Consider the following 25,321-nt stretch of genomic DNA (forward strand, 5'->3'; position numbering starts at 1 on the left):
AGTTGCATACAGGCACCCCCTGGGCCTACTACCCTTGTTGGGCCTTCACACTATGCGATCGGCGCAGCTGCAGACGCCTCGAGTAACCAGTGGCAACCCTGTCCCCTTAAAAACCTCCCCCTCCCACTTCCCGGCCAGTCGCCGCGCGTAACTACACGCACACAGGATTCGCTCCACTTCCTGTGACCCCCATTGAATGCTTCGAGTGCCGCATGGATTAAGTAAGTACCATTGAAACTACACCCCCTCCCTCCACTTGCTCGCGGCTTTAATATCCGCCTGAAGGTAACCTCCCGCATCCTCTTCTACAGATTAAGTTCCTCGGCACCGAAAAAACCCGCCTCAACTCGCTGAGCAGGCTTGATTACACTCCTACTTTAAGTAAGTGTCCTCACCTTAACTTTGGCACCGCCCCGTATTTCCATGTACACTCACCGTACTACGTCCCTTTAACAAAACCCCCCCCCTTTTCCTTAGGCAACTTCCTCCCGATACCTGCTTGAATAATTTTCGGCACTGACACCGCGCTTCCATTTATTGAGAAGTCTGGACCCAGTTTGTTACTTCAGTAAGTGTCTTCCCTACCCTGACACCACCCGGTATTCTTGCTTTAATCACCACGCGCCTTGTCCAGTTGTAACCCATAATCACTCCGTTTTCCTAGGCTATTGATTCAAATCAAGACGTTTACCACCGCGACGAATACGGTTTTTACTGACGACTACCCCGTCACTTTACCGCTCATATGCTCTGTAAGTGATTAACTTCGTGCGCGCGCAATGATGCCCCCACCTCCGCCCCTAGCGCTATAAGTTACTTCGTCACTATGAGCTCCGAGTCTCTTACATTCTTGTAATTACGCATTCCTTCAGGGCACTAGACTGCTCAGTTTCATCACCTTGCTGACTCTGCCAGTTTACCGATTTTTCATCTTTATGTAATTGCATCACGTTTTGGAGATCACTATGTACCGCTCATTAATTGCTTGTGATGCTTGTTACAGTTCAGGGACTAATTTATGTTTTGTACTTGTTTATTTATTTTTTCTTGATTTTTCTCACATTTAGAGTTCATATGCTCACATTTTGTCCTGATGATGAACTCAAATAACTGAGTTCGAAACGCCGTCGACCCTATGCAACTCGAACCTATTTTGTACTAATTTTATTTAAAAAATGGTTCTCTATTGTTGCCAATGCGATGTTCTCTTTTAAAGACTCCACCCTCACCTGCATGTCACGCTTTGTCACTAAATATGTGAGCACTTGAATTCAATCTTTGTTCAATAAATAAGTGTCATACATTGACCTCTCCTGTCCCTTGTTTCTCTATATTAAGTATCACTCTCCAATTTGAGTCCTTGAACCTATACTAAATCATCTCGCCCTCCTAAGGGCTTTTCATTTCACTGGACCTTCTCAGGCCATCCCGAACCATTGTTCTCTTCTACATTATATCACCCCAGGTTCGCATAAGGGGTACCCTTGTTCTTTAAAACACTACCTGGCAGTCACATCACACTCTTATCAAACATTTTCGTATCAATGTGTTGCATGCTTCTGTTGACAATTTTGCTGTCGGCGTTTTCAACGCAGCTATGTCTTAAATCTGGTTTTGATTAAACCTTGTGTTCAGCATATATCTTTGGTTTCATGCTTTGTCTTTGGCTTGTGAGATCCTCACTAATGTAAGGACTGAGATGAGGAGGTCCTATGAGGGGGTAATATGCCGTTACTTACCGCTAATCTTCATTATCGTCCCAGTCCTGTTCCCTCCCTCTCTACCACTGTTACGGTGTCTGGTCTTGTTACTTGCAGCCATGGCGGAGTGTGGGATGGGTTTTATACTAAAAATAAAAAACTGACTAGCGTTTCAGTGGCCCGACGAGGAGGACCGTACTTGGGGGTAATGAAGATTATAGATATGTAATGACACACTTTACAATCAAATATTCATCATCTATTAATAATGTATTTGTGAGCGGATGAGATGAATGACTCAGGACTCTACGTCTCGTCAGGGATGGTTTTATTTTGATAAAGTCCCTTTTAGTGGGCGCAGCCAGATTGTTTCAAACGAGCAGGGGGATTTTGGTCTCAAGGTAAACAAGTCTCTGCTTTCCGTCGAGTTTGAGTGGCGCCGGGGTCTTCTCTTGCGATGTTTCGTCCCTCGGTCAGGCGTGGCAGCGTAGAGGACTCCGATGTGCCGGCGACCCAAGAGAGAGACAGAAGCAAAGGAGGCGGTCAGAAAACAAGCTCTCGATATTCTCACACGGGGACGGGGAAGTGAGGACAACACTCTGGTGCTCAGGTGCGATTTAGGCTACGGCCGCTGTGCAACGGGACCAGTGCAAGTGAGGAAGGGGATAGTGCAGAGACAAACGAGTCGGCGAGTGGCGATATCTTAACTTTCCGCCTTCTCCCGCCTCCCGACCCAGCCCGTGAAACGGTCACGTACCTGGGTTAGCCACGCTCCTCCGTGGGCGCGGCTCGGCGATACGTGGTTGCGGAGTCTTCCTGTCTCCGGCTTCTCTCCCCTCGGCATCCGTCCTCGGTCCTCAGGGCGTCCTCGTTCTCCTCGTTCTCGCTCTCGTTCTCCAAACTCCTTCTCACGTCTTTCCTTCTCCAAGTCTCCCGCTCCGGTGTTCGTACACACCTCGAACTGTTCTTGGTCGGATTTTATTGGCTGCGGGCCCAGGGTGTCATCATAGTGGGCGGGGTAGTCCGTGGGCTCGTCCCAGTTAAAGGGGAAGGTGTCTGCTGTAGTCGGATCCTCAATTCCTGAAGCTGTCCATGCGTCTTCCTGCGGATTATAAAACATAGGGCCCGTGAAATCCCGAGCCTCCCACCACTCAGCCCCGTGTCGACAGTCCTCCCCGCTCTCCTTGTGACAGTATTATAAATATTGACTGCTCTGTAAAACAAACACTAACACCGGCCACAGCACCTAATTGGGTGACAAACACATCTTTGAAACATAATAAAAAGAAGTAAAAAAAATATACAAATAAGTCTCCTCTTTTATTTTTAAAACACGTTTCGTTAAATCAGGCTCTTATGCTTCAGTCAGACAGAGGACATGGCTGGCCCGATGGTGACTTTCGGAGAAAGAAGCATCTTTTTATTTAGTCCATATTCACTAGGTGGTTACAGTGTATTTTAAAATTCATACATTGATCCGGTAAACTGTGCAAAGATAAATCACTGAGCAACATTGCCAAGTAGCACACAATGGGTTTTTGATCCTAAGGTATCAGCTTTTAAGCGTACAACATGCCCAGAATGCCAGAGATAAATCAGTTGACCTAAAGATGAAGGGTGAAGGCCTAATGTCCTTTATTGTGAGGTCTTCAAAGCTCTGTTCACTTCACACAACATGCTCCCTGGATAAGGCTCCATATATTTAGGGTCCTTTAAACAGGGTAAGTGCAGTACTAGTTACAATAATTGAATGGCACATGTCTGGATGTGGGGGTGGAGATGCAGCTATTTCTTTAACCTCTCCTCTCACACCCTCGATTTGTTAGTGGCAGGATGCCTGAGGGACAGAATGAAAATGTAGTTATGGCAGAGGATTATGTGCCAGGAATGCAAAGGAGTCTCATGCATACACCGGGACCAGTCTTAGTAGCGCAGAGATGTTCGAATGCAGAGCTCAGTGTGACATCCGGAATTGGCAGCGTCGAGAGCAGCTAAAAGCAAATCTGAAAAAATCACAGAAAAGCGCGTGAGGGGAATGCCAAGGCCTCGCTCTCACACAGATTGAGCTGTATAACAAACACCACAACACTGACGTGAGACTAAAGTCAAGGAGTGCCAAACACAAGGGACCCCGAAGATCACAAAGTGACTAGCGCAACACAGAGAATTATAAAAGATGGATAAGTATCAATAAAGAGGTTATTGCCCACAGAAGGATTCCAGCTGGCAACAAATGGACAACAAGACTGTAGCAAAAACAAAACAAATCCTCTTTAAGCAATCCCTCCTCACCAACTAGAATTCCAAAAATAACCCCTTCTAAGAGGATGTCCGATGAGGTTTTGAAACCTATTTTTACACCATTGAAGGTACTATCTATTCCAGACATGCCACTCAAAATTTCTATTTCATTCCCCATAATATACCTTTCTATCGTTATGTGTAGTTTATCGTGTTTCGCAAGACTGTTTGTTCACTCTGGATTCATATCTGTTAAATATCCCTATTTCATGAGTGGCAGATTTAATTGGCTTTTTATCGAACAATATGGTGCCTTGTAGGGAGGCAGACATCAACCATGGCACAAAGCCACCGGCAGCTGTGTGCATGGTCCCATCTCCTAATACCTTGAATGCTACCACTCCAACAACAATTTTGTTCCCTTCTGCTGACCATTTTAATTCTATACCCCAAGAAACATGTATGCTTTGGCATTTACTATTTATTGTGGTTGGTAGATGTTTTTACACCTTAGCATAAAACGTGTTGCTAGGCATTATGCTGTCAACTAATACTGTGGCAAACGCAAAAGATACACTCACAGAAGTAAAGCAGAAGAAGCAATATTTACAAAATGGAAGAGCATAGCTTTGGGGTCGGTTCTGGGGGGTGACACCCCACAAATAAATGCCGTCTTATCTTGGTAGTTAGGTCTGGGGCCCTGAGTTGGGTCTGCTAGGACTGTGTTGGTTTTTCTCGCTGTTCTGATTTAACTAAAGGTTTAACTTGTTCATTTTTTGGACCAGAAACCTAAATATATCTGCACCCACAGAGGTACTCCTTGAATGGGTGCATATTTAGGGGCACATTTACTAACAAGTGGCACAACACAGTGCTGCATTGTGTCACCTAGAGAAAGCTGAACTGCACCACACCTTCAAAGAAATGGCACAGTTCTTCCTGCTCTCTCCATGTGCTGGCGCACTTTGTGCACCCTTGCGTCAATGTAGGCACTGTTGCGCCATAGTGCAAGGGTTTCTGCGTTGTGGTAAGGATAGCTTCATGTACAGGAAGAAGTACAAAAACTATCCTTTGAGGCCATTTCCTCTCTGTATGTGTGCTGCATAGGGAGAAATTAAGGTTTTTCTCCTCATAACGTCAGCCTCAAGTAGGCAGAGCAGTTTGGTGCAAATTAATGCCTAGAATTCTTTTTAGATATGGGTTTGCGATAAAATCCATGGGTGGTTACAAAAAAATACCCATGAACCACCCATGGACATGAAGCAAAGTAATGCAAAGCAGAGCAATGTCTCATTCCACTGATCCTTCCAATCTCCTGTTAGAGAACTTCATTTTGCCAAATAGTTCCTCCCTTAAAGAATTCGCTCTTTAATCTGAACAGCAAGTAAGTGATGATCTACGTGTGGCCAAATCTTTCTCTCCCCTCGCTCCCTGTCCGATTCCCATGAAGCTCTCGCAATGCATCTCTACCCTGACTGGACCCACGCACTGCTGTCCCATGAGTAACACTCCCATGAAGCTCTCGCATTGCATCTCTACCCTGACTTGAACCACACACCGCTGTCCCATGAGTAACACTCCCATGAAGCTCTCGCAATGCAGCTCTACCCTGACTTGAACCACGCACTGCTGTCCCATGAGTAACACTCCCATGAAGCTCTCGTAATGCATCTCTACCCTGACTTGAACCACGCACTGCTGTCCCATGAGTAACACTCACATGAAGCTCTCGCAAATCATCGCTACCCTGACTTGACCCACGCACTGCTGTCCCATGAGTAACACTCCCATGAAGCTCTCGCATTGCATCTCTACCCTGACTTGAACCACACACCGCTGTCCCATGAGTAACACTCCCATGAAGCTCTCGCATTGCATCTCTACCCTGACTTGAACCACACACCGCTGTCCCATGAGTAACACTCCCATGAAGCTCTCGTAATGCATCTCTACCCTGAATTCAACCACGCACTGCTGTCCCATGAGTAACACTCCCATGAAGCTCTCGTAATGCATCTCTACCCTGACTTGAACCACGCACTGCTGTCCCATGAGTAACACTCACATGAAGCTCTCGCAAATCATCGCTACCCTGACTTGACCCACGCACTGCTGTCCCATGAGTAACACTCCCATGAAGCTCTCGCAAATCATCGCTACCCTGACTTGAACCACGCACTGCTGTCCCATGAGTGACACTCCCATGAAGCTCTCGCAATGCATCTCTACCCAGACTTGAACCACGCACTGCTGTCCCATGAGTAACACTCCCATGAAGCTCTCATAATGCATCTCTACCCTGAATTCAACCACGCACTGCTGTCCCATGAGTAACACTCCCATGAAGCTCTCGTAATGCATCTCTACCCTGACTTGAACCACGCACTGCTGTCCCATGAGTAACACTCCCATGAAGCTCTCGTAATGCATCTCTACCCTGACTTGAACCACGCACTGCTGTCCCATGAGTAACACTCCCATGAAGCTCTCGCAATGCATCTCTACCCTGACTGGACCCACGCACTGCTGTCCCATGAGTAACACTCCCATGAAGCTCTCGCAAATCATCACTACCCTGACTTGACCCACGCACTGCTGTCCCATGAGTAACACTCCCATGAAGCGCTCTCAATGCATCTCTACCCTGACTTGAACCACGCACTGCTGTCCCATGAGTAACACTGCCATGAAGCTCTCGCAATTCATAGCCACCCAGACTTGAACCACGCACTGCTGTTCCATGAGTAACACTCCCATGAAGCTCTCGCAAATCATCGTTACCCTGACTTGAACCACGCACTGCTGTCCCATGAGTAACACTCACATGAAGCTCTCGCAAATCATCGTTACCCTGACTTGAACCACGCACTGCTGTCCCATGAGTAACACTCCCATGAAGCTCTCGCATTGCATCTCTACCCTGACTTGAACCACACACCGCTGTCCCATGAGTAACACTCCCATGAAGCTCTCGCATTGCATCTCTACCCTGACTTGAACCACACACCGCTGTCCCATGAGTAACACTCCCATGAAGCTCTCGTAATGCATCTCTACCCTGAATTCAACCACGCACTGCTGTCCCATGAGTAACACTCCCATGAAGCTCTCGTAATGCATCTCTACCCTGACTTGAACCACGCACTGCTGTCCCATGAGTAACACTCACATGAAGCTCTCGTAATGCATCTCTACCCAGACTTGAACCACGCACTGCTGTCCCATGAGTAACACTCCCATGAAGCTCTCGCATTGCATCTCTACCCTGACTTGAACCACACACCGCTGTCCCATGAGTAACACTCACATGAAGCTCTCGCAATGCAGCTCTACCCTGACTTGAACCACGCACTGCTGTCCCATGAGTAACACTCCCATGAAGCTCTCGTAATGCATCTCTACCCAGACTTGAACCACGCACTGCTGTCCCATGAGTAACACTCCCATGAAGCTCTCGCATTGCATCTCTACCCTGACTTGAACCACACACCGCTGTCCCATGAGTAACACTCACATGAAGCTCTCGCAATGCAGCTCTACCCTGACTTGAACCACGCACTGCTGTCCCATGAGTAACACTCCCATGAAGCTCTCGTAATGCATCTCTACCCAGACTTGAACCACGCACTGCTGTCCCATGAGTAACACTCCCATGAAGCTCTCGCATTGCATCTCTACCCTGACTTGAACCACACACCGCTGTCCCATGAGTAACACTCCCATGAAGCTCTCGCATTGCATCTCTACCCTGACTTGAACCACACACCGCTGTCCCATGAGTAACACTCCCATGAAGCTCTCGTAATGCATCTCTACCCAGACTTCAACCACGCACTGCTGTCCCATGAGTAACACTCCCATGAAGCTCTCGTAATGCATCTCTACCCAGACTTCAACCACGCACTGCTGTCCCATGAGTAACACTCCCATGAAGCTCTCGTAATGCATCTCTACCCTGACTTGAACCACGCACTGCTGTCCCATGAATAACACTCCCATGAAGCTCTCGCATTGCATCTCTACCCTGACTTAAACCACACACTGCTGTCCCATGAGTGACACTCCCATGAAGCTCTCGCAATGCATCTCTACCCAGACTTGAACCACGCACTGCTGTCCCATGAGTAACACTCCCATGAAGCTCTCGTAATGCATCTCTACCCTGACTTCAACCACGCACCGCTGTCCCATGAGTAACACTCCCATGAAGCTCTCGTAATGCATCTCTACCCTGACTTGAACCACGCACTGCTGTCCCATGAGTAACACTCCCATGAAGCTCTCGCAATGCATCTCTACCCTGACTTGACCCACGCACTGCTGTCCCATGAGTAACACTCCCATGAAGCTCTCGTAATGCATCTCTACCCTGACTTGAACCACGCACTGCTGTCCCATGAGTAACACTCCCATGAAGCTCTCGCAAATCATCGCTACCCTGACTTGAACCACGCACTGCTGTCCCATGAGTAACACTCCCATGATGCTCTCGTAATGCATCTCTACCCTGACTTGAACCACGCACTGCTGTCCCATGAGTAACACTCCCATGAAGCTCTCGCAATGCATCTCAACCCTGACTTGAACCACGCACTGCTGTCCCATGAGTAACACTCCCATGAAGCTCTCGCAATGCATCTCTACCCTGACTGGACCCACGCACTGCTCTCCCATGAGTAACACTCCCATGAAGCTCTCGCAAATCATCGCTACCCTGACTTGACCCACGCACTGCTGTCCCATGAGTAACACTCCCATGAAGCTCTCGCAAATCATCGCTACCCTGACTTGACCCACACACTGCTGTCCCATGAGTAACACTCCCATGAAGCGCTCTCAATGCATCTCTACCCTGACTTGAACCACGCACTGCTGTCCCATGAGTAACACTCCCATGAAGCTCTCGCAAATCATCGCTACCCTGACTTGACCCACGCACTGCTGTCCCATGAGTAACACTCCCATGAAGCTCTCGCATTGCATCTCTACCCTGACTTGAACCACACACCGCTGTCCCATGAGTGACACTCCCATGAAGCTCTCGCAATGCATCTCTACCCAGACTTGAACCACGCACTGCTGTCCCATGAGTAACACTCCCATGAAGCTCTCGTAATGCATCTCTACCCAGACTTCAACCACGCACTGCTGTCCCATGAGTAACACTCCCATGAAGCTCTCGTAATGCATCTCTACCCTGACTTGAACCACGCACTGCTGTCCCATGAGTAACACTCCCATGAAGCTCTTGCAAATCATCGCTACCCTGACTTGAACCACGCACTGCTGTCCCATGAGTAACACTCCCATGAAGCTCTTGCAATGCATCTCTACCCTGACTTGACCCACGCACTGCTGTCCCATGAGTAACACTCCCATGAAGCTCTCGCATTGCATCTCTACCCTGACTTGAACCACACACCGCTGTCCCATGAGTAACACTCACATGAAGCTCTCGCAATGCATCTCTACCCCGACTTTACCCTTGCACCGCTGTCCAATGATTAATACTTCCATGAAGCTCTCGCAATTCATCGCTGCCCTGACTTTACCCTCGCACCGCTGTCCAATGATTAATACTTCCATGAAGCTCTCGCAATGCATCTCTACCCTGACTTGAACCACGCACCGCTGTCCCATGAGTAACACTCCCATGAAGCTCTTGCAATGCATCTCTACCCCGACTTTACCCTTGCACCGCTGTCCAATGATTAATACTTCCATGAAGCTCTCGCAATTCATCGCTGCCCTGACTTTACCCTCGCACCGCTGTCCAATGATTAATACTTCCATGAAGCTCTCGCAATGCATCTCTACCCTGACTTGAACCACGCACCGCTGTCCCATGAGTAACACTCCCATGAAGCTCTTGCAATGCATCTCTACCCCGACTTTACCCTTGCACCGCTGTCCAATGATTAATACTTCCATGAAGCTCTCGCAATTCATCGCTGCCCTGACTTTACCCACGCACTGCTGTCCCATGAGTAACACTCCCATGAAGCTCTTGCAATGCATCTCTACCCTGACTTGAACCACGCACTGCTGTCCCATGAGTAACACTCCCATGAAGCTCTCGCAAATCATCGCTACCCTGACTTGAACCACGCACCGCTGTCCCATGAGTAACACTCCCATGAAGCTCTCGCAAATCATCGCTACCCTGACTTGAACCACGCACTGCTGTCCCATGAGTAACACTCCCATAAAGCTCTTGCAATGCATCTCTACCCCGACTTTACCCTTGCACCGCTGTCCAATGATTAATTCTTCCATGAAGCTCTCGCAATTCATCGCTGCCCTGACTTTACCCTCGCACCGCTGTCCAATGATTAATACTTCCATGAAGCTCTCGCAATGCATCTCTACCCTGACTTGAACCACGCACTGCTGTCCCATGAGTAACACTCCCATGAAGCTCTCGTAATGCATCTCTACCCTGACTTGAACCACGCACTGCTGTCCCATGAGTAACACTCCCAGAAAGCTCTTGCAATGAATCTCTACCCTGACTTGAACCACGCACTGCTGTCCCATGAGTAACACTCCCATGAAGCTCTCGCAAATCATCGCTACCCTGACTTGAACCACACACCGCTGTCCCATGAGTAACACTCCCATGAAGCGCTCTCAATGCATCTCTACCCTGACTTGAACCACGCACTGCTGTCCCATGAGTAACACTCCCATGAAGCGCTCTCAATGCATCTCTACCCTGACTTGAACCACGCACTGCTGTCCCATGAGTAACACTCCCATGAAGCTCTCGCAAATCATCGCTACCCTGACTTGAACCACGCACTGCTGTCCCATGAGTAACACTCCCATGAAGCTCTCGCAAATCATCGCTACCCTGACTTGAACCACACACCGCTGTCCCATGAGTAACACTCCCATGAAGCTCTTGCAATGCATCGCTACCCTCACTTGTACTCTACAATACTTTTGAAAGACTAATATTTCCATGGACCTGTTATAATGTACCCATGTCCTCTCTTATGCTGTGCTATCCCAGGACAAAACCCTCCACGGAGCCCTCACAATGTATCCTTTCACCCTCAATCGCACTGTCCCTTTCAGACGCCCACAGAGATCTTGTAGTGCAGCTCTACTCTGGCCTGCACTACGAGCAGCTATCCCGTTAAGACGTCCACCAAGCTCTTGCAATACATTTCTACCCTCACTCGTATATTGCTACACCAGTGTGATTTCCAGGGAGATCCTTCAGTTCAGCTCTACTCTGCCCTAAACCACCCTCACCTATTCTAGTAAGTTTTCTACACAGTTTTCACAGAGTTTTGCAACTCTCGCTTGCACTAAGGACTGCTATCCAAGTACAATTTCCACAGAGCTCTTAGAGTGCATCTCTAACCCAACCTACGCTACATGCTGCTGTCCCAGTACGGCTCTGAAGTACCATCACAGTGCCGCTTTACCCTTCCCTTACTTGCACCCTGTGCTATTATACCGGTATGACTCCCACAGAGCGCCTTCAATGCAGCTCTCTCCTACCTGCACGATGTGCACTTAGGTCCTTGCCCTATCGTAGTAAGAGCTCAACAGAGCTCTTGCAGTCCATCTTTACCTTTCCTTGCGCTCTGTATCGCTATCCCAGTACGACTTCCATCTGACTCTAGCAATGCATCTCTATCCTGACTTTCTCTAGGCACCGCTGTGCCACTACTAAGACTTCCAGTGAGAGCTTCCAGGCTCGTACCTCAGCTGATCATGGCAACCTACAAGAATCTACTTGACACTAGAACACTAGTATAATTATGAAATCGCATCCAAGACATCAAGTATTCTAGATCATTCTAGATCATTGAAATTCAGGAAATAGGTTCACCCTGGCACTTTCCAAACCAATGATGCATTATCTAGCTGACCAATAAAGAGAGGCCTTCACCGGCACAGACAAAGAATGGACATCAGAAGACTCCGCTGAAATTATTTAATTTGCTTACATGCGACAGTGACATATTTTCACTGTATTTATGTGCATATTTCCTGTGTTTTACATCACATGGTAATTAGATAAATAGTAAAAATGACCTTTTTAATTAACTGTTATTGTCTAAAAATGACCTTAAACAAATGCAATGCTCTTGAAGTCCTTTTGCAAGGTTACTAACTATCACTTTCAAAACATGAAATGGGGCACCTGGCACCCTGCTACCTCAATGTTTTTCCCACTGTGTACCCCTCGACCCTCTGTTGGTAGAAGGTTTTGGACCAGAACTGTATCATTCATACCCTGTCCAAAATAACCATGCAGGTCCACTGATATTTGTAGATGTGCGCCATTCCCAACAGACTTGCAGCGTCCCAGTGTCCTTGCGTTAACACCTTAAACACCACACACTTTCAAAGGTGAGCCAGGAGAGGGAGCAGGCCTGGTTTTATTTCTGGCACTGGGCAGATTTAGGGCCTGGTTTAGAACTGAACCACCCCTGAAACACTCACCCCCGGAGGAAGTGGCAAAAAAAGAGGAGCATAAAATCGCCCAATGGCGCCCTTGCCCACAATAATATCCCTAGGGTGAATAAAAGTTTGACCAGTAGATCCTCATACCTCACACCAGTACCTTCACCAGGAGCCTGGGCATTCTCCACCACCACCCAACTACAAACCAGATCCAGGCCGCCAGACCCAAGAGAACTTGGAAACTCATCAGCGGTGACCACGGTGATACCTCAGCACTGTATAAAACTCTGTAAAAGTACGTTAACAAAATTGGGCTTGTGAGGCCCAAGCCATACGTCCCTCGTTGTTAAAGAAGAAAGCATCTCACACCCACTTTGCCTTTACATCCTTCACTTTGCCATACACCGTTCCCTTGCTGCCTTTGTCGTCTCTTTCTCCAAATGTCACTTCCCACCTTCCTAGCATAACCCTCTCGCTTTCTTTCATTCTCCCCTCTCTCTTCACTCACTCCACTTCACTTCACTCTCCTTTTGACACCATCTTTTCCTTACAGTATTTCCCCAATAAACCACTTTTCTCTTTCCCTCCTCTCAGCACCTGTTTCACTAGTTCCCTTTCCGCCCACCTCTGGTTTCTCTCTCTTCTTTCCCTCCTACTGCCTCTGCCTTTCTCTCTGCCCCTTTTGTCAATGTTATGCCTTCTCCCACCTCTCCTTTCTCCTTTTCTCTCACTTGTCCTAATTCTCCCCCTATGTCATGCTTTTAAATGTCGTTCTCCTTCTCTCATCCACAGTGCTCCACATTTTGGGCCCGATTTAGAGTCTGACGGACAGTGTACTCCATTGCAAACATGAGAGAGTACCTTCTCCCCCAAACCATAGGCCTTCCTGCTTCATTTAGAGAATGGTGCACTTCAACTTTTCGTACACAAAGCCAATGAAGTAGGGTTTTTGGAGGCAGGACATTACCCTGCATGCCCTATTTAGGGTGAAATATGTATTTTTTCTTGTCCGTCGCTGCCAGGACAGTTTATATTTTGTTTTTCAGAAATCAACTCCTGCTGAAAAACAATTTATTTTGAAAGATTTGGTGGATGGCGGTCAAAACTGACGCAGACTGTGCAACAAAACTTTGTACAAAGCAATTAACAGCAGTGATAGTGGTCCCTTTCAATGTACAGAGATGACCTCTGCACCAGGTGTCATTTCTAAATTTAATAGACAGTAGTTCATCAGGATCGCAGAGCTAATGTCCTCCAGCAACCCGATGACTAAGTACCTTCTGTCAAATTCTGAATCAGGCCCTTTGTCTGTTTCTCTCCCTCCTTCATTTTTTTCTTCAAACTTCCAAGTCAGCCTATCGTCTTCCCTTTGTTTCTGTGTACCTCGTTTTTCCTCCTTCTTCAAATTCCAGTCTTCTACCTTTGTCTCTTTCTTTCAGTCTCTCTTATTATTCATTCCGGTCTCATCTGTTTGTTTCTCTCTCTTTCCATTCTATCTCGTTTCCATCATTGCCTCTTCCTCCCAGTCATTATGTCCTTTTTATTTCCCCCTATTCCTTAAGTGTCTCCCTCTCTCTCATCTAATTTCTTCTTCTTCTGCCACTGTTGAGAATGCATGACAAAAATAGGTCATTGTGGCCAGCGTGTTACTCAATTTGACTACATATATGGGTTAAATCAATCTAAGAACTTAACTCATCAGGCCTAGTAATGTAATTCATTTCAGAAAATAACATGTACATGGGTTGTCATATTTAGTATTCTTTCTCAAGGCCAGCTCCAGGGCGGTGCGACCAGTGCGCCCGCACAGGTGCTGACTTCGGATGGGGGTGTCGTGTTTGCAAGTACATTATGGCCTGCAGACACGCTCCTGGCCTTCAGCAATTTGCAGGCAACAATAAAAATGTCAAGAACGCTCCGGTGATTAATGTTCTTCCTAGAGAGAGATCGGAGGTTTGTCTAGTGGAAGTTTTGCCTCATGACCTGCGTGGCTTTTCGTGTCCTTGTAAATACCTCCCCTTTTCACGTTGCACTTTACGTGAAAGAGGTGTTCTATGGGTGCTCCCACACAACACCCATAGATTCTGCCACATTCCCAGATTTACAAGGTTTTGTAAACCTGTGAATACATCAGATTGCTACCCCTTCCAAAGGGAGGTGTAAGTAGGTGCAACGATGAGAAATACTTTTATTTCTCCTAGTTTCTTCCTCTTTCTGTAGGTGCTGAATCCTGCAGCATGCATAGAAAGAGGAAAACACCTCTTGCGATTGTTTTTGTGTAGGAAGGTGTCCCTTCCTACGCAAAAGCAATCATCCCCACAACGCAGGCACTTTTGCACCATGGCAGCCAATTGTACGCCAGCACAGGGGAGGGTACAGGGATCTGTCATATAGATGTAAATATGACGCATCCCTGGGCTCTAAAAGTAACGCAGCACAGTGCCACCAAATGGCTTGTGGCACAATGCTGCGTTACTTTCTCCTAAATAAGGGCCAAGGCAGTGTGGTGCCGCAAGCCATGGCTGCATTGTGCTGCGTTACTTTCAGAGCATATATGACAGAGCCCTATACTCTCCTCTGCCCTGGCGCACAATTGGCTGCCATGCATCAACGCAGGACCCCCTGCACTATATTGCAAGGGTGCCTGCATTGCGGGGACAATTGTTTTGTGCAGGAAGGTGTCCCTTCCTGCACAAAAACAATCAAGAGTGGTGTTTTCCTCTTTCTATGTGTGCTGCTGAAACAAAGACACTAGTCGCTTATCAGATATCTGAAACTTTCATTGGGAAAGGAAAGAAGCTTAGATAAGGCTCGAGACAGTGCCCCAAGGACCCCAAATGCAAGAGGACAAGGGGTTCCTCATTTCCGCCATTACTATCATGCTTAGCTATATGATTGAGTGGCTACTGGGACACAGCTAAATTCAGGTGCGTTCCTTATCAAAATCTAGCCTTTGATCCCCTTCAGTAAGTTCCCTGGGTACTGAAGATTCAACATGGTGGAAACGTATCTTTTCCACAGTCACCAGGCCTACCCTGGATGTGTGGGATTGTTTAGGTAGGGGCTCACCCCCTTCACATCACTACTCGGTAGTGCCGAGCTTAACCCAGGTTGGATAGATGCAGTTTTCATATCTGGATCGAGGGTTGTTTCAGTTTGCAAGATCTCTTCAGTAATGGGGGTTTAAAGTCATTTGTTGGGATTACGTGAGAGTCCGAGATCATGAAACAAAATGTCTGTAAGACCTGCAAATGAGACACAGGTTTCTCCAGTGGATAATTAGACTGAGGTAAAGAAGAAGCTCACATGCTTCAAACCATTCCTCTAGATGCTCTGCTCTCCGGAACCTCTAGTTTCTAAGTTCTTTAACGCATAATGCACTGCTACCAAATTTCCATGCCAGTTTCAATGGGAAAGGGACTTTAAATTCACTCTAGGTATCAGACAGTGGGACAAGCTATTTCTTCACTCCAACAATTATGCAAGGAATTCACAGGCGAAGGAGGTTCTATATAAAATCATACCTTACACACCTGCTAGGCTGCATATTATGAACTTTGCAATGTCAGAAAAGTGCCAGAGAGGATGTGTTACCATACTCGATGGTATATGGAGCTCATCCAAAAGTAGACACATTCTTGGTGGATTTTAAAACAGCGTCCCATAGGCAGCGCATAAAGTGATTGAACGTTACTCTGAGATGACAAGCTTGGGTCTACCTGGTCAGGCAGACTACTAAATTCGGTTTGGGCAAAGTCCATTTCACATGTTTTATTAACAGCACAACTGGTGATCCTAGTGGGGCAGGGGCCAAACCCCAAAGTTGGATCTATGACTGCAGATAGTTTGGATGTTGTTGTGCCACAAAAAGCTAGCATGTACCATATTGGAAAGCGAATGGCTGTACGGCCGACTATGGGGGACGGTACTCTATAGTCTTGATTAAGATAGACAAGTACTCATGTGTCTGAAAAGTCTGGAGAGTAGCGGGCCTTGTAAACAAAGATAAATACACTCTTCCCCGTAAGGAGATAGAAGTGATGTTACCGTAATGGTAACAGTGAGATATGGCCATGTATAGTGCACACAGGAGGCGGAAACACCAAATTGATAATGTTGCACTGGTAGGGCATGCCGGGTGAGAGGTGGGTTCAGTTTGGAAAATGTTTGGCAGCTTTGCCCATCTTATGTTGCATTAACAAAATCTCAATATAAACGACTGAAACCCTAAAATATTCTTATTGGAATTCAACCGACACTGAGACACTACTTAAGACTGTCAATTTCATGTCTTACAAGCTTCCTAAAAAACGGGTCAGCGAATATTTTAACGCATCAGCAAACTTCACATTACCAAAATTCTGTCCCAGTTGATTGGTAGAATAGGATCAAAATACGTTTCTCTCTTAACACAGAAACACACTGCATTACTGTGCACCCAAATGCTGCAAATTTTAGATCAGTGATTGGAAATACATGTCCACTGTCCACAGTAGAAGTAAAATCACTAAGTTACAATGAATATTCTCATATAAAGCCAATAACAACAGAGCACTATGAAACCCTAATATCTGTCACACGCTTACTTGATTTACTGTCCCTAAAGAAAAAAGTACCTCTTGTTCTCAAAGTTACAATGGAAAATTTCAGACTCATTTACAAAATGGGGTGAGCGGCCCTTTACACATATTCACAGGACTCAAGCTGAAAGGGATGAGGGTCCCTCTGTGCTGCAGGGGCCTGGCTTACAACCCTGACTCAAAGACATACATTTTAATGGTACTTCAGACATGATCCTCGAAATGAATTGCTTTCCTGATAACGTACCTGAAAGTGCTTTTGCAAAGTGAATGGTTTGCTCTCCACAGTACATTATTGTGCCTCATTTGCCCTTCAGTTCATTTTGGGTGTTCAGCACTCACAATGCTGAGAGGTCTCTCTCGTCGCTCAACCAGAATTCTCTTATTTACAGCATCCATTTTCTGGCCACAAAACCACCATCACGTCTGAGAGAACACTATCCTTCCTGCTCTCATTCTTATTTAGGGAGCCAGAAAACAGACAGACCATGAAATATTAGAACACTGGAATGCTGAGTGCTCCATTGAAGACAATAGAGTAGCTTCGGGCTTAAAACGGCTGGTATAAGCCCGGAGCTTCAACATTCCAATGTTTGTCTTCATGTTTCTCCCTTTTTAGTTTTGAACATTCTACCCTCAGTGGATGGAATGTTCTATTAGCCTTGTAGCCCTTCTGCCTTGGCTATAACAGTTGTTAAAGACCCTCTCTCTCATTATAGGTTTTCCCTCGCCTGCGGTTCGGTCCTATAACTAGGGTTTAGCGTCTTTAACAACCGGTACAGCCCTCGGCAGCGGGCTATAAGGCTATATTAGAATGTTGGAAGCTCCATTGAAAACAATGGAGTGGCTCCGGGCTTATAATGGCTGGTATAAGCCTGGAGCTCCAACATTCCAATGCTTCTTTGTTCACTGCTCTGGCTGTGAACAAAGGCTTCAGGGAGCCTGAGGGGATATGAATCCCCTTGCGCTCCCTGAAGGATTTGTTTTATTTGCTAGAACATTCTGCCCTCTAGGGGCAGAATGTTCTAATAGCCTTATAGCCCTTAGTAGCAGGGCTATACCGGCTTTTAAAGTCCCTCTGCTTTGTTAAAGTCCCTCGCCTTCGGCTCGGGCCTTTAACGCTGCAGCGGGCCTTTAATAACCGATATAGCCCGCTACGGCGGGCTATAAGGCTATATAAGAACATTGGAATGTTGGGAGCTCCATTAAAGACAATGGAGTGCTCCAAGCTTCTAATGGCCCGTAAAAGCCCGGAGCTCCAACATTCCAATGTTTGTCGTTCACAGTTGTTGCTGTGAACAAAGGCCTGATGGAGTCCAAGGGCATTTAAATCCCCTCACGCTCACTGAGGACTTTGTTTTATTTGTTAGAACATTCTGCTCTCTAGTGATGGAGTGTTCTAATATCCTTAAAGGCCACCATAGCTGGGCTAGACTGGTCATTAATGCAGGGCCGGACTGGCCGTAGAGGGCACTGGGCGTTTTCCTGGTGTGCCGGATGGATGGGGGCCGGTTTTGGACCAGTGGGGGCCGCTTTTGGTACAGGGGGCCGGTTTTGCAGCAGTGCTGCAATATCGGCCCCCTGTACCAAAAGCAGCAGCAGTGTTTTCCCCCAGCACCCCTCGCCCCCTTCCAGCAGCCGTTTGACTTAATTGCCAGGGCTATGCGTACCTAGTCCGGCCCGAAGGAGTGGGCCTCTAATAGCCGGTACAGCCCGCTACAGCGGTCTATAAGGCTGTATGGAATCTCTTCACATCTACCAGAGTATGTGCTTCTACTAAGGAACAGTGCAAACATGTCTCCATCTGGTGGAAGACTCAAGGTAAGCAGTCATTTAGTTCTGCCCAAGTAATTAGAGCTGTTAGAGTTAGCAGTATACAATTTACAAGAAACACCTCCTTACACAGCCCTTCCTTCCAACCATGCATTATCATCTTCCTGTGCAAGAAGGTCTTCCCAGCAAGACCTTCGCATGCAGTAATATAAATACCCTGACATTTATCGCGCTCCGCGTAACCCAACCTGGGGCTGACACTGCAGCCCCTCTCGGCCGTGCCTCGTACCTGAACCTTGGGGGGATGGGTGTGGACTGCATCAACGGCCGCGGCGTCTCGGGTTCCAGAGGTTTGCTCTTTAGATCCAGAAGTGGCAGCTCCTCTTCTGGTCTCCGACGGGGCTACAAACAGAACCTTATTGAGCCGCTGCAGGCACCTGTCCATGTCATCCTCGCTGCACTCCAGATGCTTGCCCCCGAAGCTGGCGTACGCCAGGACCGGGTCATACGCGGCGGTGTCCGGGGCCCCCGCCTCGGGCTTAGTCTTCCGAGTGAAGACGAATATGAAGGTGATGAAGAGGACCAGGCAGACTGAAACCAGCCACACGGTATCCATTTTGAATCCCGCAATCGGTTCTGGAAGGATTTACTACTCACAGGCGTCTTCGGATAGCTACTGAGTCACAATCAACGAAAAGATGAATCCGGTGCTGCAAATGAGATAATTGGCGTAAACGAGCCAACAGAGACTAAATGCTAACACTGCAGCTGTCAAAAAAATAGGTTTCACTTTTCCACACTAAGCCTTTCTTTTCACAATACAACGCAGAAGTGAGGAGGCCTTTGTCCGGTGTCTTCGTTCCTCCTAAATATTTATTTCCCAGCAGGTATCACCAGTCTCCGTCCAGATTCACGTGTATTTAAGTCTGCAGCGGCTGCGGACCCGTTAAATGCTCGTTTGAAGTCACTTAACTGTAAACGGCAGCTGGGCACAAGTTACACCGATCAAGCCCGGGTCAGCGTCAGCATAGATTAAAGTTCAAATGACAAATATTCTACTTCAGCTCTCAGAGCCGAATGGTAATGGTAATGTACACACAGGCTAGAATAACCAAGCAGTCCATTCTGTGTCCATGCAGTGTAATGTTCTTCGCGGATTGATTATGCAAATATAACGACTGCTCTGAAATCTTAAAAAGCGTTCGTTCTCCTTTGAAATATCCTTTTCAGTAGGTTTCCGTTAAACTTTTCTCCGTCAGTTCTTCGTGATTTCAATTTATACTTATCTCGATTTTTTGTTTTTACTTTTTTCTTCTTTTTCTTTATTTGGCGCTGTGGAAGTTTTGGATTGAAGCATGAAAACGATGAATTCAACTTTACGCCGCACAGACCCGGTCCTTGGCTTTAGTAGGGCTCACTCCACAACCAAGCAGAGAAATTGCTTGAGGGATGACACCTGGCAAGGCAGCCTGTGTTCTGTTTTTGTCCGCTTCCCGCGGCCTTTTGCTTGGGGCCGACCCACGCGGTCTCGTATCCTTCCTGCTCTCCTCCAATGAGATCACGCCGGGTTAATGACAGGCCGCCAATCTGAGTGATCTAAACCTGCCGAGAGCGATTTGCTCACTTAGCGCGCACGCGAAGGTTTCTGGGAGACTTGCCAACTAGACAGGATTTTGACTTGGATGAAATAAGATGATGCTGCCAGATCAGACGGAGATATGGCCGGGTATTTTGGGAAACACCTCATCTTCTTCGGTAACGTGTTTAGTCATTAGTGCACCCACATGTGACAGGAGTGCTTTTCCTCCCTCTAGTTCAGGGGTGGCTGGTACCCTTTGAAAGTGGTAGGGTGAGTGAAGTGCTCTACCACCTTCCAAAAACATCCCCTCCCTCCACAACCTCAAAGTAAAACACTACTCCCTCCAAAAGCCCAAAATAAAACAACCCCTCCCTCCAAAAGTAAAAAAAAAACAAAAAACTGAATAACTGTGGAGAAAAATGTGTGATGGGCCATGGGCCAAGTGAGGCAATATACAAAAGAGTAACACAAAATACCAGCATGCCATCAGAGAAGCAAGGATAACATATTTCACCATCAAATAAGAAAACACTCCAAATACCTCAAATGAATTGTTTGAACCAGTAAAGAGTCTTACTAAGGTAGCGAAAACTCAAAATGGGTAGTGTAACACACTAGCTGAGTAATTTCTAGGAAAGGTGAACAATATCCTGCTTACCCTTCCCACAAACACTTCTCAATATTCTATCAACACCACCAGTGCTTCAATAAGCTATACACTAACAGCTTTCCACAACCTGCACGTTGAGACAACTGAGGAGATCCTCAACGCAATCAAATCAGGTTCTCTACTAGATATTGCCCCTCCAGATGTCCTAAGAAAAGGAGGGATTATTATGCTGTCAAACTGACAGATCTCCTCGACTAGTCATTAGAGAGGGGTATGGTCTATTATGCATGGAAACATGTGGTAGTAAAATCCCTCCTGAAAAACACTACCACAAATCCTCTGTTTGTGGAAAGTTACTGCCCCATATCACTCCTTCCTGGGGTGAGCAAGATTCTTGAAAAATACATGAATAAACAACTTTCCACCTTCTTGCAAATACTTACATCCGGCATCCTACCAAGACAGGGTTTAGACCAGGTAACAGTACCAAGACAGCCCTCTTAGGGGCAACTAAAGAGCTAAGATCAATCCTGGCTCAAGGCTTCTCAGCAGCAATGATCTTGCTGGATCTGAGGGCCGTCTTCGACACAGTATCCCACCCAGTCCTCATTCGGAGAATAAAGGAGGCAGGAATAAATGAAACTGCTCTCAAATGACTAATAGACTTTCTAGAGCTGAGAAGCTTCCAAGCACAGGAGGACTCAACCTTCTCTACAACCTTTGCATTCATTTTGAACCACCCCAGGGATCCTCTTTGAGTCCCACCCTTTCTAGGTCGAGCTTAGGTAGTACATGCGCTGTCTCTCAACATGCCGTATTCACTCAGTGGATTTACAGCCCACCTCCAACTTCTGATTGGTTTTTGTCAGTGTCCTTTAAAAACCGTTGCTTCCAATTGGATAATGATTCCTGCTTGTCCCACATTTTTTGTCAATTGTTGGCTCTCCTGTATTTTTTTATTTTACAGAGTTTTATATAGCGCAAGCTTTCCCCCGAATCGGGTATCAGAGCGCTTTACATAGCACCAGTAGCATTACGTGAGGACACATTCAGTTTTTTGTTAGGCTCGGGGAGATTAAGTGATTTGCCCAGCTTGAGGCCTGTGAATATGTGTAAAGGGCCGCTCACCCCATTTTGTAGATGAGAGTACAATTTTCCATTGATACTTTGTGCACAATAAGTACAAAAGGTACTTTTTTCTTTTGAGACAGTAAATCAAGTAAGTGTGTGACAGATCGGCCTTGAATCTGTAGAACTGGGTTCGAGTCACGGCAAAGACGCTAGACATGTATTGCCCCCAGGACTTGTGCTCTCCCACTTTTTTTTTCTTGTTTGCATAAGCTTGCGAATCAGCACAGTGCCCGCTTTTTCTAAATTACTTTGTGTTCTGTAACTTTTTTCAATAAATCTGAACAAGTGCTTGTGTGTGTCTGGTTCCTGGCATGGTGGCAGTATGCCGGTTGCCTCAGGAGAGGCGCTGCATGTTTTCTTTGATCAACATGGCCCACGCTGCACTTGATCTTTTACCATGGCGGCCGCACACCTTTTTTTTTCTATATTACTTTGTGTTCTGGAAATTAAAACAAAAAAATCTGAACAAATGTTTCTGTGGGGTGGTTACTGGCATGCCGGCAGCATGAAGGCCGCATCAGGAGGCATGTGGCATGTTTTCTTTGAGCAACACCATGCCCGCAGCGCTTCATCTGTTACCATGGCGGCCACACACATTTCTTTCATCAGTACACCTCATGCCAGGGCAGGACAGGGTTTGTGCTCTTCACCCTCCTAGCCGTGTCTCTCCCCGGATCCCAGCAGCCTCGCTGTGCACTGCTGCTCTCCTGCCCACCTGTACAAGGTGGGACAGAACTGAGCTCAGCAACTGTCCCTCCCCCTCACCCATTCATCAGTTCAAATTCCCCATCGGACCTCTCTTCCCTTTCAGTTTGTTTGTCTTGGTGGCGTGCCACTCCAAGCCAGAGAGATGAGCGTGATTTGAGGCTCTACCACCAGACTCAACACACTCTGCTGACCCGGGCCATGAGCTAAACGGATGGACCAGGTACAAGATGAACATAAGCAGCGGGTGCGAAATGAGTGGTCAAGGACGCATGATGGCCCCCCAATGGGTTGCAACATGGGGCCGCAGAAGGTGTCCTATGTGCAGCAGCAACAGCATAGCTACGAGCCCAACGGAGAAGGTTACTGAGGATGGTAATAGCAATGTGAACTGTGTGACCCTGCGCAGCCTTACAACCGGGTCTTAAACCCATGCTGTACTCTGGGCCCACCTGCTACCTTAAACCATAGTTTGTGAAGCTGTACAGGAACTTTGTGTACCTCTATGGAAGTTTCTTTTCTTGCTCTTCTCACTGTGCTACGTGAGCTCCATCCACGTCCATGCACTCCCATGCCAGTTCTAAATAGCGTAGCTTGTTTTTTCTCCCCGGTGTATTCTGGAAACTGTAGTTGTCCACTTTCAAACCAATAATGGTTAGTAGAAGACATAGATTGAAGTAAAGTGATGGATGAAATATTCACACCTGGCTTGTTAAGTTACTTGTCTATCATCATCATCAATCATATTTTATTTGAATACAAGTTTTATCCATAAAAGTGCAATGCATAATAATGAAATACATAAGATACATAGTAAGAAGTATTAAAAACACAATACATACAAAATAATTAAAATACACTCCTCCATTCAAAATACATGTGATACAAAATCCACAATTAAAACTATTCAACTGGCCTAAACAGTATTCATAGTAGGACAAGCTCTTACGGCTTCTTTACAGAAGCATGCAATAGGTTTCGCAATTGCGAGATTTTGAGCTATTGGTATTGTAAATGACAATGCCTTTTATTTATGTGTTTAAAAAACCTGCAATAATAAAAGGCATTGTCATTTACAATACCGTTAGGTTAAAGTTTATAAAATGCGAGACCTGTTGTATAGCAAATGCTTGTTTTCAAGCGCTCCATAAAGCATTTTCACGCTAATAGAGGCCAGGCCACACCCCTTTGTTTGGATGAGGGGCTTCTAAAGAAAGGTCCGCTGCTGCTGTTAAAGGAAGGGTCGCTGTGATCTGTACTGGGAATATTTTCCGAGCTATGGAGTTGCAGAAATGTTTTGCAAATACGAAAAAAAAATCTGATTGAACTGCATGTAACTTCTCTGGTTACTTATTTTAGATTCTAAAATGTGCTTCTGGGTAAAAAAACATTACATGGATTGGGGGTGGGGGGGGGGTTGGTTGAAGGTGATCTAATGTGTCATGTAAGTGTCAGTAAAAACATGGGACACCGCATAGTGCCAACTATATTTAAAGATGTACTCCCTGAAAAAACATTAAAACACTTCACTACCAAATAATCCCTTATTCAAACATGTAACCAAAACTACACAAAAAAGAGCTGTTGAACCAAGATTGTCCCTCTTCAGTGTCCTGGTCTAATGGCAGTGTCATTTGTGATATTTCCATAGAGAGAGTGACACAGACATCTCTCAGCGATGTTATAAACACCACATATTCCCCGTGTCCTGTCTGAATTATACCCAACTATCCAGGCCCTCTACACAAATTATTTTATTTGATCACTTTTGTCTTAGTTGTTGTTAATTAACCTATTCACAGAAAGAAAGCTTAGTGAATCACTAATCTTTTTTCTGCAAGTAAGTGGTCTTTCTCCTGAGAACAAGTAACAAAGCAGAAGGACAACATTTACCTAGAGAAAATGTGCCCCAAATTATACCAAGAACTTCAAGTTTAATTCACAGATAAGGCACGAATAAGGCACAACTACACATCAAAAAAGCGTGGCATTTGAGCCATGAGATAATTACCATCTGGCACAAGGTTAGCTAACTCACCCACACACACAAAGCTTCTTTGCAAGGCCCATGAGAAATGGTAATGCTATGCTGCTCAGCCACTAAAAGTGTAACAGCTCTACTGAGAGGTACAAGTACTCAACTAAAGTAAGGCAGTATTGCGCAAAGTGTTGGTAATTTGTGGATGAACATTCAGCAGGCACGCTGAGAAGTCCTGGTACTGTCCCATTAAACGTAGATTGGGCCTGTTGTACTAAAAATAACGTTCTTCTAAAGGTTGAGCAAACTTGCTTTGAAGTACTCCTAAAACCACATTACATGTGTATGTGGCACTCCTTGCGCCTGGTCTGTGGTGTTGCATGCATGTTGCACTCCTCGCGCCTGGTCTGTGGTGTAATATGCATGTCGCACTCCTTGCGCCAGGTCTGTGGTGTTACATGCATGTTGCACTCCTCGCAGCTGGTCTGTGGTGTTACATGCATGTACATGTCGCACTCCTCACGCCTGGTCTTTTGTGTTGCATGCTACACGTGCAGGGCGCGTGCAGCAGATGAGGGGCTGTGGAGCACGTGCCGGTGG

The 25,321-nt window shown here is 46.5% G+C and overlaps 1 protein-coding gene across 2 annotated transcripts in view; it reads right to left on the reverse strand.

The window, feature by feature from the left end:
• LOC146789902 (uncharacterized) overlaps positions 1–20,408 on the reverse strand; it is a 295,834-nt gene extending 275,426 nt beyond the window's left edge. The window contains exons 1-2 of one of the 2 annotated variants that reach the window (XM_085628177.1): positions 19,008–20,196; positions 2,013–2,802 (exon numbers count right to left, since the gene is read on the reverse strand). In XM_085628177.1, the coding sequence (XP_085484303.1) occupies positions 2,404–2,802; positions 19,008–19,334 (726 nt within the window). In that variant the 5' untranslated portion in view covers positions 19,335–20,196 and the 3' untranslated portion in view covers positions 2,013–2,403. Of the gene's footprint in view, positions 1–2,012; positions 2,803–19,007 lie in introns of those variants that run through there. The other variant, XM_085628178.1, reaches the window with a different exon arrangement.
• Positions 20,409–25,321: the final 4,913 nt, after the last annotated feature.

The sequence above is a fragment of the Triturus cristatus genome, chromosome 10 (assembly GCF_964204655.1).
Source record: "Triturus cristatus chromosome 10, aTriCri1.1, whole genome shotgun sequence".
Classification (NCBI taxonomy): domain Eukaryota; kingdom Metazoa; phylum Chordata; class Amphibia; order Caudata; family Salamandridae; genus Triturus; species Triturus cristatus.